The sequence below is a fragment of the Gouania willdenowi genome, chromosome 4 (assembly GCF_900634775.1).
Source record: "Gouania willdenowi chromosome 4, fGouWil2.1, whole genome shotgun sequence".
NCBI lineage: Eukaryota > Metazoa > Chordata > Actinopteri > Blenniiformes > Gobiesocidae > Gouania > Gouania willdenowi.
In genome coordinates this window covers 29,409,950-29,426,988 of record NC_041047.1, presented here as the reverse complement: position 1 = coordinate 29,426,988, position 17,039 = coordinate 29,409,950, and the positions used below count along the sequence as shown (strand labels likewise).

The 17,039-nt window shown below is 37.8% G+C and overlaps 1 protein-coding gene across 4 annotated transcripts in view; it reads left to right on the top strand.

Annotated features, from left to right (window-relative positions):
* Window positions 1-13,256: 13,256 nt before the first annotated feature.
* Window positions 13,257-17,039, top strand: part of ssbp4 (single stranded DNA binding protein 4) — a 144,865-nt gene continuing 141,082 nt past the window's right edge. For 2 of the 4 annotated variants that reach the window (XM_028444412.1, XM_028444415.1), the window contains exon 1: window positions 13,257-13,440. In XM_028444412.1, the coding sequence (XP_028300213.1) occupies window positions 13,385-13,440 (56 nt within the window). In that variant the 5' untranslated portion in view covers window positions 13,257-13,384. The remainder of the gene's footprint in view (window positions 13,441-17,039) is intronic. The other 2 variants (XM_028444413.1, XM_028444416.1) reach the window with 1 other exon arrangement.

Here is a 17,039-nt window from a genome sequence, read left to right as displayed (position 1 = left end):
TTTCAAAGTGAACGGACACATGTTTTATTTGTTTATTGGATTGGGTTAAGGTTAGGGTTATAATCTCAGTACAGAGGTAAACTCAGACCGTGACACCGGTCATAAAAAAGTTTCTTTCAAAATAAAAGACCAACATGAGAAACATTAAGTATATATTTATTTTTGACTTGCTGTCCGTGACCCAACCAGTTCAGGTCCGCGATCCACTTTTGGGTCCCAACCCACCAGTTGAGAATCACTGATTTAGAGCGTTTTCACTCTTGTAAATATGGTTAACTCAGTCTGCTCTTATATTGCTTTTAGTTTGTAATGGGTTGAATAAATACTACTTTAAAAGTTACTATTAAACCAGAAATACTTGTGAAAAATGAATAAAAAAATGGATTTGCAATCATTTTCATTGAGAATGTTTAATTCTGTTGACCTATAAATCATGCAAGTGTACACAGTTACATAACTTTACATATACAATATTTTTATTATTATATTACAACATAGTTTCGCTGATAGTATAAACTAGAGAGAAAGCAGCTAACCTGTTTGCTTTTTAGCCAAATGCTTTTTCATGATTACTTTAATGCTCCAGCTTATTTCCTCAGTAAAACAGTGTAATTATAGCCTCATGTTATAGTCCATAGTCGCTCCAAGTAATGTGCAAAGCTTTTTTTGCTTTTTATTAGAACTGAAAAGTGAGTGATGTACTGTAATACAACCAATAAAAAAAATCTGCATATTCTTAACAGAATCTGCATGAAAATGTGACAGTGATTATAGTTATTTTCAAATGTTTAAGAGAGTATTTTTTAATAATATATGCATGAATGCACATGAGGAAAGAGTTAATTAACCAGCACAGGCCGCTTGGTTTCATTTGCAGTTTTGCAGTTACAGAGTCCCATTTAGCCTCAGTGGTCTATGGTCCATGTCACTGAAACATACACTGCTGATTGTAAATGGCTCAAATTTATCCTAAATATACATACATATATATATATATATATATATATATATATATATATATATATATATATATATATATATATATATAAATTGTAAACCTTATAAGTTAACATGTATGACATCATATTTCTTCTTCTTGCTAGCTTTTACACTTTTGTCCTTGCTTGTGTTTGCATCCGTCCTCAGGTCACATGTTTAACCTCCTACTCCTACACCCATTAAATACACTTTGGTCCAAATGTATTTAGTGGTCAAGGGCATTTTATTCCTCTGTTTGTGTCAGTGATCAAAAACAAATATGGTGAACATTGTACATCAAAGCCAGTGTCATGCAACACTGTAAAGTTTTCACCCAACGATGATAAATGAATAGTTATGCCTGGTGAACATCAATAATTTTGAACCTACAGCTCAGATGCCACCTGTCACAGAGTGAGCCGTGACGCTCACACTCTAGGTAGTGAGCACTGTCAGCTCATGCTGGTGTAGTGAAAAATAATGCTACACGTGAAAGCCTCCTACTGGCGCCTGCGCACTAATAGTGTAGTAAATATTTACACGTATATGTAAAATATATTGCCACCTTGATTTTTCCTACTATGATAAACCCCAATTCTAACTCTAACCCTAAAAATTAAATGAAATATGGCCTTTTTTTTCAAAATGATGGACGAGCATGCGCAGTTCGCCAGGTGCGCATGTCCACTGTCTACCGTAGGAAACTTTTACAGTAGGTTTATTCTACACTACACCGGCAACTTAACATCTGTTGACTTGTTGCTACTGCCATAAACATCCCATTTATCTGTCTGTTATCATTGTTCTGGTTACTGGTTTCATTAGGCTTGTGCATCCTTATCAATAACACGTTACCAGTCAAACAACTTCCACTGTGCAGGGAAAGGGCCACCAGCATGTTTGTTTTTTAGCAGCTAACTCACCACTGTTTTGACAGCAGCACTTCCAGGTTTGCAGGAAACCAGAGGGACTAAACCAAGTCATGTAAATGAGGGGTGTTTGGTGGGCTGGTGGTTGGACAAACCGTTTGTACAGGGGTGTTTGTGTGAATTTTGTTTTTTTTTGGATTTTTAAAACATTGGAGGTAAATGAAATAACACAAATTTATCATGGATGCTTGGATAATTCATGTTTTGTTGTTTTGTATGTTGTTTATTAGAATTTAGTTTGTTATTGAGTTAATTGATTTTAGATTGGGTTTGGTTGGCCTGTGGGAGGAGTTACAAGTATAGACTGCCTATAAATGTAGGAGCCTTGAGCGAGCGGAACTGATAAAGCTGACAGAAAAACAAACAGAGGGTAAAGCAGATATGTTCAGGATTTGTAAAATGTAGCCTGGCATCCCAATGCCCTTTTCTTTTATGTTTGCTCAGTGTTTTGTTTTTCTGTTTTGGGGATTCACTGTAAATATGTTACACCAGCCAATGAAGAAAAATAAACAGAAAAAGTTTAAACTGAATTTTGCTCTCAAGTTTGTCTGTCCGCTTCACTGCCGGGCATCCTACCACAGCACCTCAGATCAGAGGTGGGTAACTTCTATTACAGCGGGGGCTACAAACATGTGTTTGATTGACGGGCCACATCATTAACATTCATGTCAACATTTAGAATAATGACCAATCTGAGCATAAACACAGGCTAGAACAAAGAGTTGTTATAGTAATTTTGAGTGTTTTTCTGTGATTCTGTGTAAATTTGTTGTTGTCTTGCTCTCTGAGACATTTTGTGCATTTCTGTTGTCCTTTATGTAATTTTCTGTAAAATGTATGTTTTTTTTGGCCTCAGATGTTTATCAAGGTAGAATTCGGTTTCTGTTTCCTCGGCTGAGAACTTTCTGCTTGTGCTTTTGACTTGAATAAACGTGTAGAATTAGGTACATTTAAGTATTTCTTACACCTATCCAAACTAAATGTGATTTTTTTAGTGAAATAGATTAATAATCTATGGACTCACTGACAAAACGAGGAAAAATAAAGTTTTTTAGTCAGAACATTCGGACATATTAGCAATTTTGTTTGCGTTTTAGTTTTTATTCTCGTTCCAAACCAAAGAAGCTCCATCCTGCATGGAGATGATACAGAGGACTATGAATTTGATTTGGGTCTTTCCCACCCTCAGGACTTCCATCCTCTGTAATGCCTGTGAAGAGATTTTTTCTTCTGAGAGTCAAGATATCAGGAAGTATGAGGGAAAAGATGAACTGAGAGGGAAAATGACAGATATGACAGGATTTTCTGTAATAAAGCTGACTTTAATGAGTTGCAGGTTCACTGTTGCAGTGTTGTTGGTTGTTTTGCAGCATTGCGTATTATCTGTTCTTCTCGAGTCAAGAGGAGATACTTTGCACGCTCAAACAAACCTACATGTTTCCACACTCTGGGGATGCCTCATCAACCACATACTGAGAAATGGACAAAGGAAGGCTTCCATTCTAAATTATTCAACCTGTGATTAACACCAAGGCGAGCACGATAGGGAATTCCTCCCTGGATCTGTTTTGCGACTTATTGTATTTCCCATTCAAAACAGGCTAAAGGGGGTGCCAGAACCCTGCACCGCTAACATGGATTCTTGTAATTGAAGCCCTTGCATAACATAGACGGAGAAAGAAAATATTGCAAATTGAAATAGATTGACCGAAGTAGAACACATGTTTCTGAACTGTGAGAGTTAGGGAATATTTCCACTGAGGGATTGGAGCTTTACAGCAACATGAGGCAACGCATTGAAGCAAATACAGAGCTAACTATTATTTTAAGAAGAGTTGTATTTGATACTCGGTTTCTTCCTAAACCTACATGGCTTTCCAAGATATTTACACGTTTTAATAAGTTTATTATGCAATGATTCATTAACTAATCCGTTTAACAGTCAGGTGGTTTCATTTCTGATTACTGGTGACCAAAGGAGTGTTTATTGGCCACTACATTACAAGGGCTAAATACTAGGGATGTAAAGATATCTAAATCTTACGGTTCGGTATAATCACGGTAGTTACCGCATAGTAAGATAATTATTACGATATTGTAGGAAAGCTAATGGTTTTACAGGAAGGCAAACAGTTTGCAACAATGCTGCAATAACAAGAATGAGAACAATTGATAAATTGTCTGTTCACTATTTTGACAGTATTTATTGTCATACTTTTAGATTTACGATATTATAAACTGAATACTGCCTACTAACAGATACAAATTCTTTAGCTAAAGTGCAATAATTCTAAATGAGTCAGAACGCTAGGATCAGAAATAACTGATCTGACTTTGAACTGATGCATTATGCACCAGTTCTACAAACTCCTCAAATTCTCGTTATACTGGCTGCCACCATTCGCCATGTTTCCTTTCCCCTCTGACCTCACACTATCGCACGCCTTTGGCTCAACCGCCTGTAACCTATGACGAAGCCCCAAAGCATTATGGTACTTGTAGTTTACTATGAAACAGGTACGCTACAGCCAATCCAAAGTGTTTTTTTTAGTCCAACGGCTCATTATTTTACACCGTGACATAACCACAACGATATCGATGCACTTGTAATACCACTGTATCATGATATCGTAAATACCGTAGCATTCCTACTAATTGGGGGTTTATATTAACTCATTCAGTGCCAGCCATTTTCAGCCGTTTTTGAGCATTTTCACTGATTTTAAAGACCCACAGAATATTTTCCACTATGACTATCTGAACTCTGACACCAGGTTCTGAAAGATTGAAGCCTCTACTTTTATTTAAAAAAAAAAAAAGAATTTCTGCCTGCCTCGTTTCGTTCTTTTGTAATCAGTTGTTGAATAGAGCAAGTTTTACACAAATCTTCAGTTTCAGAGCAAAAAGCTGAGAAAATAGCCTTTTTCTAAAAAACCCTCAGTGACTTTAAAGCTTTTTTTTTGCTTTAGTGACAACTCTAACATCTGAACATTGTTTCCTTACTGTATATAAAACAAAAAACAAAAAAACACTGAGACAGGGCTTTTGATGGCAAAATTATTATTATTTTACTATCTGGGTCAGAGTTGAATGGATTTCTTACTGTATTTTGGCGTTTGTTATGGCAATTTTTATATTCATCATCATATCGTCAAATGTATGTTCATGTGTACAATTTGTCATGTTTTAATACATGATGACTCCATTACTCTTTGCACTTTTGAACAGCTGAATCATGTTAGATTAAACAGTACAGCTCGTATTGTACTCAGTGCAACACAGAGTCTCTGCTGAAGGCCAAAACTCAAACTCACATGCAGATATACACGAACGCACACACTATCAAGGATAGATAAGAGTGGTGCCCAATATTCCTCATAGTATACACGTCTTCATCATCCTCAAACGTTTCCACTGTTGGGCATCTGACTCCCCCATTCTCCTTACCTCAGGGTGGAACTTCTAATGTTATCTGTATAAAAGCTTAAGCTGTGAAACTGTTAGTTAGAGCGGGTCTCGATCATCGGACGTCCGCCCGGGCGGTCACTAATTTTGTCCATCTTTGTACTTTTTTACTTAGTTTTATAATAAACCTTTTTTATAAAATCATCAATGCCTCGCCTGGACTCCATCACTCAACCAGAGCAATAAATCATGTCTCCAAATGAGGTCAACCGCAAATTTGCCGTGACAGCGTTCCTCCAAGTTTCTCTCCCGTCAGTCTGCACATACGCAACTTCCTCTTTCTCCCGGACATGCTGAGTGTCCCTGCGTTCCCAGTTTTTTTTATTTATGTTTTATCTCACCATCGCCACACTATCCACGAGTTCCACACATGCTCTGGTCGAGTGTGCGCTGCTGTGCGCTGCTCGGAACGTCAATTCTCGTACGTAGCACCATTTTCTGTCTTATAAACTCCTTTCCTCTCTCCCTCTTAGCTCTGCTGAGCACGGATGATCTCTCATCCAAAGGTGCGCTGCTACCTCCTACATGTCACCTATTATTTTGCTATCTGGCTCACAGTCTGAGGAAGCCTCAGGGCTTAACAGTTATTATAGACTCAGGGTAGCCGAAGCAGCAGTGTTCCTGGGTTTACTTAGCTTCTGTGGCATGTTCTGTGTCCAAGGGGCTAGCGGTGTTGTGCCAAAGTCTGTGACCCGAAAAAAATCTTCTCTGCGGTAGAGAAGAGGAGTGCTACCTCGACTCAACTAGTATGCACATAAAGTCGACTTTTGAAATTATGAAGTCGTTAAACCCCTAATTGCTGCACAGATTGCACTGAGGAGACATGAGATGGCATGTTTCTCAGACTTGCTTAATTTTGGCAACAGTTTTTAACTGATGTGCCCAAAGGAGACATTTCTGCAACGCTCTTGACTTCTCATCATTTATATGTTCTTAGCAAGTCTCTAGGAGAATAAAATGCTCCCACAATTTATGTAAAGGACTTTGCATCGTGATCATGCCACAAAATATGCTTTTTGAAAACGCTAAAATGTGTACAGAACTTAACTTTACTTCAATTATCTTCCTCTGGTCTTTTAGGCTAAGAAAAACTGTGTATATACTGACTCAATAAATCATTCCCGGCCTTCTGGTGCTTTTGTTGTATCTTAATATCAATTTTTGCGTGCAGCAGTTTTAACCTCTGCGTATGGAAAAGAAGTGAGCCTCAATCATGTCTTTAAATGCTATCATTGAACTGATCAGTCTGTAGAGACACCTTAAAATGTAAGTGCTGTTTTTATTTTTGAAGGCTTTATTTTATTGTAACTCATTACCTTTGCTGAAAACATTCATAAGCTTTAATTGGTTTATAATCGGTTTTATTCATCAGCGTATCTTTACTATTTATTAGTTAATGTTTTAAAAACTCAAGCTGTCTTGCACTCCCGTGTCCTGATTATTGTAGCCTTGGGTACTTTTAATCAATGATTTTGATTCTGCTTTGCTGTCTAGCGTTGCATAGTATTGGGATTATGTATAAAAAATATTTTCTTCTGAATGTGGAACAAATCTACCTACAGGCACATTTAAATTAACTTCAGTCTGAATTATAAGTAAAGGAAAAGAAAAATACCAAAAAATAAAATAAAATGCAGTTGGGTATAGTCTTTATCTGCCAATGTTACATGTAAAATGAAAAAAATATAAAAGTTGTTGAAAATTTTGTTTAATGTATTTAACAACTATGGATTATAAACGACCAAGGTTTCGAGTAGATATACTCAGGCATTATTATTCTACTATTTTTAGGGGGCCAAGCCCGTGGGGCCAGGGAACCGCGTATGTCAGCTTACGCATTTCCTAGGACCAGTGGTGCTACGAACCCTATTGTAATCGTTCCGATTATTATTATAGTTACCTTTTATAGTTCCGTTAATAAAAGTGAAGCTGCAGGCTAAACCGTTCAAGGGAGGGCGGTGCCCTTTGGTGGGTCGGTCCAAAAGCCCCAGGGGACCTTGGACGCAAAAATTCACATATATTCGCTATAACAAAGGTCAACGCATTTTGGCGCATAACTCCCACACCGTTTGTTGAACATTTAAAAACTTCATATCCACAGATTCCTTGAATACCACTGAATCACCGGGGCTAGGCCACGCCCATTTCCACCTAAACTTTTGTCAGAGCAAAATCGCAAAAACTAGAAAACCTACTTTTTCAAACACCTACTTGGGGTTTTGTCCAATCAACGTGAAACTTGGCACGTAGAGTCTTCAGTTGGACTTGATCTGAAGTTATCAAAATAATTTTGTTCGAGTAAAATATGCGCAAATTATTAACGAGTAAAGTTTTCTAGCGAACTATGAAAACGCAAACTGGCGCATATCTCGGTCAAAATCAATGCTAACAACACCAAATCTGAGATCCTTAGTTGACATGTGACTGTGAGGAAATGCGTCAGATTTGAATAATATAGGCCACTAGGGGGCGCTGCAAATAACGAATAATTATATCTATTAAATGGCACGACCAATTTTTACCAAATTTGGTGGGTATGATCTTGGGTCACTCCTGAGGAGATGTCTCAAAGTTATTTGCGATTGGTCAAAGTGGGCGTGGCTTATTACATCATAACACATAAATAAACAGTTATTTCAGCTGAATTATTATATTGAGGGCTGTGAAATTTACAGGGTAGATATAGAAGATCACACAGACCACCCATACCAAAAATTGCGTCACCAGGTGGCGCTATATTTGCGAACACATTTTGGACTGTAACTTTCACATTTGAATTCACATTTTCAAAAACTTCATATCCACTAGTTCCCTATATAGAGTCGCATCTTCTGACATAGGCCACACCCACTCCCATGGCATATTGCTCCTTGTAAGTCACTACACATCAAAAACCTACTTTTTTAAATTCCTCCTTTGGGTTTTGTCTCATCAGCGTGAAACTTGGCACGTAGAGTCTTCAGTTGGACTTGATAAAGAGTTGATAAAAGAAATTTGTTGGCTCAAAATATGCGTGAATAATTACTGAGTAAAGTTTTCTAGCTAGCTTTAAAAATGTATGACTGTTGCATAGCTCTGTCAAAATAAATGCTAACAACACTAAATCTGAGCACTAAATCCTTGGTTGGCATGTGACTCTAAGGGTGTGAGCAAAATTGTAACAATTTACGCCACTAGGGGCGCTGCAAATATGTGAAATTTATATCTCTTAAATGACATGGCCGATTTTTACCAAATTTGGTGGGTATGACCTTGGGACGCTCATGGGACCGTATCTCAAAGATAATCGCGATTGGCCAAAGTGGGCATGGCTTATTACTACAAAACTTTTATTTCAGCTTAAGTATTATGTAAAGGGCTGTGAAATTTACAGGTTAACTATAGAAGAGCACACAGATCACCCATACCAAAAAGTGCACCACTTGGTGGCGCTACAATGGGTGCAAACGCATTTTGGCCTGTAACTTTCACATTTAAAATCACATCTTCCAAAACTCAATATCCACCTGTTCACAGCAAATGGCACATTGGCCTGTGTCCTGACGCTCGCCACGAGCCCGTCATCCTTCGTGGCGTACTTCCACGGGCTCTGCGAAACCTGGGGACATCGTCGTGCGGGAAGGCTTGGCCCCCTTTCATAACTGCTTGCAGTTCTAGTTATTTGTTATAATTTCTGCTCTTACCAACTTTCTGGCACCTGAAAAAAGTTAACTAATTTATTTTAACTCTTTGCTATGAAATCCAAAGGTGACAGTGGATAACTGTGTTGTTATGGGATTTCATTACTTTTAGATATATGCAGGTATTTCGATATTGTAGTTAATTTACATTAAGTTTTGTAACATATTTTCAAGTGATTGCATTCTATTTCTAGAACCTGGTCGGAGTCAGATCAAAAAAGTAGCCAGGCATTCAGTTTCTCTCTTAAATTCTTTGTTTTCTTGAACAGAGTCTCCAATAATAAACAAATACTTTAAATAAGAATCAATGAAAACAAAGCCGGTTTGTGTTCCTGATGTGTGTGATGTGAGTGTCAAAAAAATAGCAAAAGGCTTAAACAAAAGGTCATCAAAACCTTTTTTCTTGTTTGAGTTGTGCTACTAAAGGTTTAGGCTTCTTTGAGACATTTATTTTTCAGTACACACCACTACTGTCTTTAACTCTATGGATTTATTTGCTCATTAGCAGTATGTCAATCAAGCTTGTGTGGCTTGAAGTGTCTAAGAGTAAGAGTAAACACTGTATGTGAGGCTTTGTTTAGTGTTGCTATATAAAAGCCAGATGTCAGGCTATAACTATGTCTTGTTTGTACACAGAGTGATCAGATATATAAATATAGAAGATGGATACTGGATAGCGATTGATAGTTTCCTGTTACTGAACCCAAACTAAAGTTTATTGTGGCAATGGCTAACATTAGCTCGTGGAAACATGCTCTTTCACATCTTGAAATGGTTAATAGCCACTGCCGTCTGCACCTAATGAATGGGAGGATGAACTGGAGATATGACCAAAATTATTACAAAAACCTGATTGGATACTTTATTTGCTAATGCTGCTAATTGCTAAGCTATGATGACTCTGAGGCTAATCGCTACCTTCACAGCATACCATACCATGCCATACTTTTAATTTGTAAATGGAACTATCGAGCACTCAGATGAGAAAAATAAAAAAAAACATCAAAGTACATTGGCTCGCAGGGGACAAACAGCATAATCAAAAGGAGTTTACAGTGTCTAGTTTTTAATAGGGATGTCCCGATACGACCTTTTCATTTCCGATATGATACGGATATTGCAGCCTTGCGTATCGGCCAATACCGATATTGATCCAATATCAGCATGAATCATACATACTTAAAAATAAGAATGACTTATTTTGTAGTGTGGAATGTTAGAAAAGGCTTGATCAAGTGATGTCACTCAGACAGAGAACAAGTCAGCAACAGTAGGTACGAGAAAAACTGACCCATTTATTATTAAGCAATTGTTTACATACATTTTAACCTTCAACATAATATCTACAGTATTCTACAATTGAATAAAATAAATAAAAAATTAATTGGGGAAATAAATAAATAAAAAATATCGGAGAATCCGGAAATTTGAATCCAATATCCGATATTCGTTTTCAGGCTAATATCTGACCGATATCCAATATCGATATCAGATCGGGACACCCCTATTATTTAATAGTGTTGTGCTCAAGACCAGGACTTAGTGTTGTGTTCAAGACCACACTATCTGAGACCAAGACCTGCCCAAGATCAGAATGCACTGAGACTAAGACAAGACCAAGACTTTTTGGGAGTCAAGACCGAGACCGAGAAGAAACCAAGATCGAGAAAAAACATGAGAAAGTTGACAGTTAAAGAATATTATCTCTTTAGTTTTAGTTTCTTAAAAATACATTTGACAGCCAAAAAACAATTGTAACGCTTGAATCAAAGATATTTATCGTTTTACCAAGTTCTTCTCCCCATTATCACATTAGTTAAGTTGAAGAATAGCAGAAATCGGTGCTGGTCTTGACTGGTCTTGACAAAAAGATCCTGAGTTTGGGCAGTCCGAGACTGAGTAAAGATGCTTTCAACTCCGAGACAAAACCAAGACTTTTAAAATCTGGTCTTGAGACTGGACTCAAGACCAAGTCCGGAGTTGAGCCGTTCAATATTTGAACAGCTAAAAATAGTCATCTTTTTTCAATGTTTAGGCCACAGCTATTCAAAACACATCTTTAAATACAGTTAATAAGTTTTGACTGAAATTACAACAGACTGTGAACACTGCAACAATCAGTGCAACAACCATGACTACATGCTGTAAAACTAAGGTAAAACATCTTTTTAAACCTGTGAATGTACATGTAAGAAAAACAACAGTGATTTTCACAGTCTAAATGTTCATTCATTTGTTTGAACAGTCTTGTTATGACCTTTTTATGCACCTTTTTGAGACCCATGAGATGTGTCTGGCACAGGTATGACCAAATATAGGGTTGAAGTTCTTTCAAATAGGCAAATGCGTTCTTCTTTATTAGCTTTTTGAGATTTGAGTTAGATCAAACCAAACCTCTGTTGTTCATAAAGTGTTATGATTACACAGTACAGAAAAAAGCTTTTATTGCATATATTGTAAATACTTCTTGAAATGTAATGCTAGATTTTATTTGTATTGGTTTAAAGTTTGGCATAATGGCTGTAAAGAATGTCCGACTCAGCCTTAGTAGATGGAACAAGACATTACAGTCACTAGCTGAATTATTAATTAATGTCACAATAAATGACCTTCCATATCCGGACTATAAATATTGTCAGTGTTTTGTTAATTACCATATCACATCATCTACCTTTTCCAGTCCCCCCACACCTGAAATCACTGCTCTGCTCCAAACAATACACATTGTAATCACATTTTTCCTTGGGCCGTTACTTCCTGGTAGTGGGTGCAATTTCCTGTGGAATAAAATAGATAAAACACACATAGAGAAATAAAGTTGATCAGATATCATACTTCTAGTCTTTCACAATAAAAACCATGAATGAAGACTTTGTCCTGTGAGAGCTTCAACCCCTACTGTTCAAACATTTATGGAATAGTTTTTGTTTCTCACGAAAGAGTTTTAACAATTTCAGAGAACTGCCATTGTTATTGATTTGCCCTATTGATCACACTTCTCACTTACAAGAATAAGAATGGAGTCAATTCTCCATCCCTCCATTTTCTGACCCACTTGCTCCTTTTTTTTCAGGGTCACAGGGGTCTCCAGCTCTCATTGGGCGTTAGATGGGGTACACCCTGGACAGGGCGCAAGCCTATCGCAGTATAACAAACACACAAGCACTTACACTCCCATTCACTCCTACAGGCAATCAGAGCTTGAACCCAAGACCTTCTTGTGAGGTCGAGCAACTAACCACTACACCAGACATGGGCAACTTGTGGCCCTCGCTCTAATTTTGAGTGGCCCTTGAAGTAAATGCACAAAATGAGTTAAAATACATACAAAATAACAGAAACTAGACAGCATAAATACACAAAAGTACTCCAAAAACACAAAACGGCAACCCCCCCCCTCAAATGACTTCAAAAACACAAAACGAAACAACAAATTACACCAAAAACACATGAAACGACAACACAAACCTATTGTTCTTCCCTGTATTAATGCTCAGATTGGTCATTATTCAGAAAATCCTTATTTTGTGGCCCCGCCATGATAAAAGTTCCCTACCTCTGCACGACACCACCATGCGCCCAAGTCAATTCTCAAGCATGCAAATTGAAATAGATAATTCTAATTCTAGTTGGAATTAAAATTGTGAAGTATGTTTTGAGATGTTTAAAGTAAACAATATTTTTCATCCCTATAGTATATAACCTGTACTCCACACTGGTACCATAAGCCCTTCCTCTCTCTGCTCCCAATTGTTTACTCCGTTATTTCTGTGGTATGTTTAATCCCTCAGGAATGAAGAAGCCCATTTCAAACTGGTTTTTGTTTGGATATTCACGTCTTCATCTGCTCTCGGTGTGAATGGCACAGTGCTTGAAAAGCAAGTTGATGAGTTCCACCTGTTTTGCGCCTGTAGTCGTAATTTAAAGGTAGCTTAAACTAAAAGTGTGTGTTTCCCTTTAAGGAGCCCCCACCAAGCACACAGCGGAGGGAGGGCGAGTCGGACTGCGGAACAGCGGCTGAGGAGGGGAAAAAAAATCCAACAGCGGACGGTTTCAAGCCCCCCCAATAGAAACTGTGCCTGATTTGTGGCCAATGTTGGAGATGTAAAAAACAAAAAAAAAAAAAAAAAAAAAAAAAAAAAAAAGGAAAAAAAAAAAAAAGAAACGAAAGAGAGGGAGGGAGAGAAGAGAGAGGAGGGAGGAGGGGAGGGGGTGGAGGTGGGGGGGTTGGAGGAAAAACACTAAAGGGGTAGCTATGGAGATGGAGCGTTTTCCTGGCTTCTTTCTTTGACAGGTGTTGAGTGGGGCAAAAGTCTTAAAACAGAATCCAGCATGTACGCCAAAGGTAAAGGAGCTGTCGTCCCTTCCGATAGCCAAGCGAGAGAAAAGTAAGTGAACAATTCGCTTTATTTGAGAGTTTACCCGCAGCGCGCTGCAGACAAGAGAGCACAACTTTACAAACTAGGCTCCGTCATTTAAACGGAGCTGAGCGCCTGAAGCGCGCTCCGCTCTGGTCACCGCAAAGCTGCGTCTCTCTAACTTTCTGCAAAACACTTGCATTGTTTACGCTTACTTTTTTTTTTTTTTTTTTTACCATTTGTGTGTGTGCACACTTGCTCGTGCAGCCGTGTTGGATGTGTTTACTGTTTCTCACCCGGCTTCAGATGCGTAAAAAAAAGTTGGAGAAGCGTCCTTTGGGTTCCCCGCGCGTAAAGCGCGTGCATATGGTTTGGATGTGGTGCTGCTGGTCCATGTTGCTCATGATGAGAAAGTTCATCAGAGGAAAGCAAGTGAAAAGTTAGATTTTATTTGTCACATTTGAATGACAGCACACGTGAGCATGTTGGAGTGAGAATGTGCGTTATTAGGCGTAACGCCAGGGCGCATCCAACCTGGCGACGCAGGGAAAAAGTTTTGTCCCGTTCAGCATGTCTCTCACAGCGGTGATATACTTTCGCACTCATATGCTGCACAGCCAGGAATAACGGTAAAGAACAACAACTGAATGAAACACCCGGACTAATATTATTTGTTTAATTCTGGCATTGCGCTTTTACGCACAGCTTTCTTTGTAAACCGGATGCTTGTTCCACTGTGAAATCCCAAAGCAACTCTTACCTGTCACTGTCCCTCTCAGAGAACACTGTTACTGCTGTTTATCCTTTATTCTTTTTGCCACAGAAATACATCGCTCACATGAAGCTTTGTTCAAAGAGTTGAACCCTGTTTGCATCTCCAGCACTTAAGATCCGAGTAGCCTTTTCTCATCATTGGCTATTTTTAAGCACTAAACAGTGTGAGGTGAGAGGAGTGAGCAAGGATTCCTGTTGGGATACAATGATACTTTTAGAAACACTGTCAAGTCCTGTCCTGTGACGCTGCTCTTGGATCGTGTCTCGTTCAGTTGGTGAAGCTTTCCAGAAATGTGCTTCATCCATGTGTTTTAGTTCCACCAGTGCCTGATTTCACTGTGAATTCACGTCACTTTGTTGGAAAATGGAGCAGCTCAATGCGTGTTGAGGCGGAGGTGCGAGTCCCTATATATGAAAACAGTCCCATGCGGTTTAGTGAACAGCAGGCAGATTGACCTTTGAACCAGCATATGATGCTTTAATATTGCATCCAGCCCATCAGCAGCAGACGCCAGGCTGCTTTTTACACCTGTTTCACACGAGAGCTGTGCGCGCGCACCTTTTTTTTTCATCACTATATTTAAAACGCTGATTTAAGTCAGTTTAAGGGTCCCTTAACTTATTCTGTGGGATTATGTGTTATTTATTGGGAGTGAAGTCAGTGCAGAAGCAGCATTATTTAAAATGATTGTGTAGGAGGAGGATTATTCATTTAACAATAGAGAAATAATACAAGTCTTTGGAGAAGTGGAAATTAGGATTCCCTCTGTGCTCAAGAACATTCATTCATATTAGCGTGCACGTGTGTGTGTTTTTTTTTTTTTATCATTTAATGAACTGAACCTAAAGCAGCATTAGACTCTTTCCACCTGTGTGTGTATTTACTCAGTCCAGCCCCGCGTGTGTGTGTGTGTGTGTGTCACGTGTAAAGGTAGCCACACTAATAATGGATGGTGTTTGCCCTCTCCCCTCACCTGTCTCATCACCCTAACCTGCCCTGCAGGACCGACACATGTTACCTTGGTAATGCATGGGCTCAGAACAGCTGCTTCAATGCATCACTGGAATACTCATATTTACATATTCATTTAAGTCTTTGCATATATTATTATCCTATGTTGGTATTTATTTCTGTTCTTACTATTTAATTGTGCTATTCTATGGTATTGCTGCAATGTGTGAATTTCCCCCTATGGAGTCCAATAAATGATTTTTTATTCTATATTCAGATCATTGTTCATTTTGTTGACTAAAAATGTTCCGTCATAATTTTTGTTGACTATATTTTTTTTTTTTTTTTTTTAAAGGGACCATAACGAGACTATGACAATTTTTTTTTTTAATGTTGTGTTAACAAAATCCATAGGTTGACTAATTAAAATCAAAACTATAATTTCATCATATGGGATGAAATCTAATCAGAATTCATGTGATCATGTGGTTTTACTCATTGATCACATCCAATATTTCTGTGTGTATTTACAAACAATAATACCCATATTATTACCATACCATATCCCATATCAGTTTGATTAATGCTCATTGAATCCTTAAAAGAATTGCATAAACTCTTATACTTTATATTTTAGTCGACTCATAATGTCATTTAGAAAACTAGACTATAACTGAAATTAGAGCTGAGCGACAAATCTAGATTCAAGATGTATTGAGTTTTCTATTTTGGGAATATAAAACATTACAATATCTATATGGACAGCATAAAATTCATAGTTTGATGGATTTCTTATTGAGTTCTAGCCCAGACCTTCCCCTAAACAAGCCACATTACAGAACACACTCACACGTGCTGTCCCTTACAGGAGAAAAAGACTCCTGTGTCACATATTGTGCAGGTGTTTGGATCATCAAATTTAACCCAGAATTGTCTTTCTGGTCAGACTACAGTATATAGGATATCGATAGTTTAAGAAAAAATGATTGATATGAGTATTGGTCCATATCGCCCAGCCCTAACTGAAATAGTCCTGATGACTACATTTGGACCAAAACTGCCTTGTATTTTAGTCAAAAGTCTATGACTAAAACTAAATCAACAAATGCTGTCAAAATGAACACTGATTCAGAATATAAAGTGATTTAAAGTATGATACTCCTGCTGTGGCTGCTATACAACAACACTACAAAATGCAAAATGACCAAAAAAGAGGTTAGAACTATGTCTTAGAACTGACACTACAGTTCAAATCACATCTTTAATTCTGCTGAACAACACCAAGTAATTGACAATAAGAAAGGTCTAGTCCAACCTTAAAAAGAGATGATGCTATGACTATCATGAGAGACACTGAGCTGGTATAGATTTTATTGTGTATTGTTTTTTTTGTTTTTTTTAGTCTTGTGTGTTTTCATAGTAATTTTGTGTATTTTTCTGACATTTTGGATGTTTTATGGTGTCATTTTGTGAATTTTCTGTATTTTATTATTAGTGTTTTTCTATAATTTTCTACAAGAGGGTCCCCGAGCTGAGTTGCCCATGTCTGGCGTATCTATGATTGAAATGTAGTCATCTGTACTTTTGTGTTAATTTATCATAATTGCCATCATCATTGTTTTGGACCACAATATCCGAGCAAAAATATAATAATCCTCCAAATGACACATCATTTCACAGCTAAATGTGAGCCTATTCCCGACAATTTATCTGCATGAAAAAAACAGCTTATTTTCAGAGCAGTTAGTTACCCTGTGCAGATGTCAGTGTTTTATTTGAAGTTACGGATCTTATATTTTCAGAATATTCTTTAGAACAATACTGCATGATAAAAATGTGAATTCTCCAATCACAATTTTGGATTTGCATCGTCAAGTGGAGGAAATGGAATCCATCAGCAGGA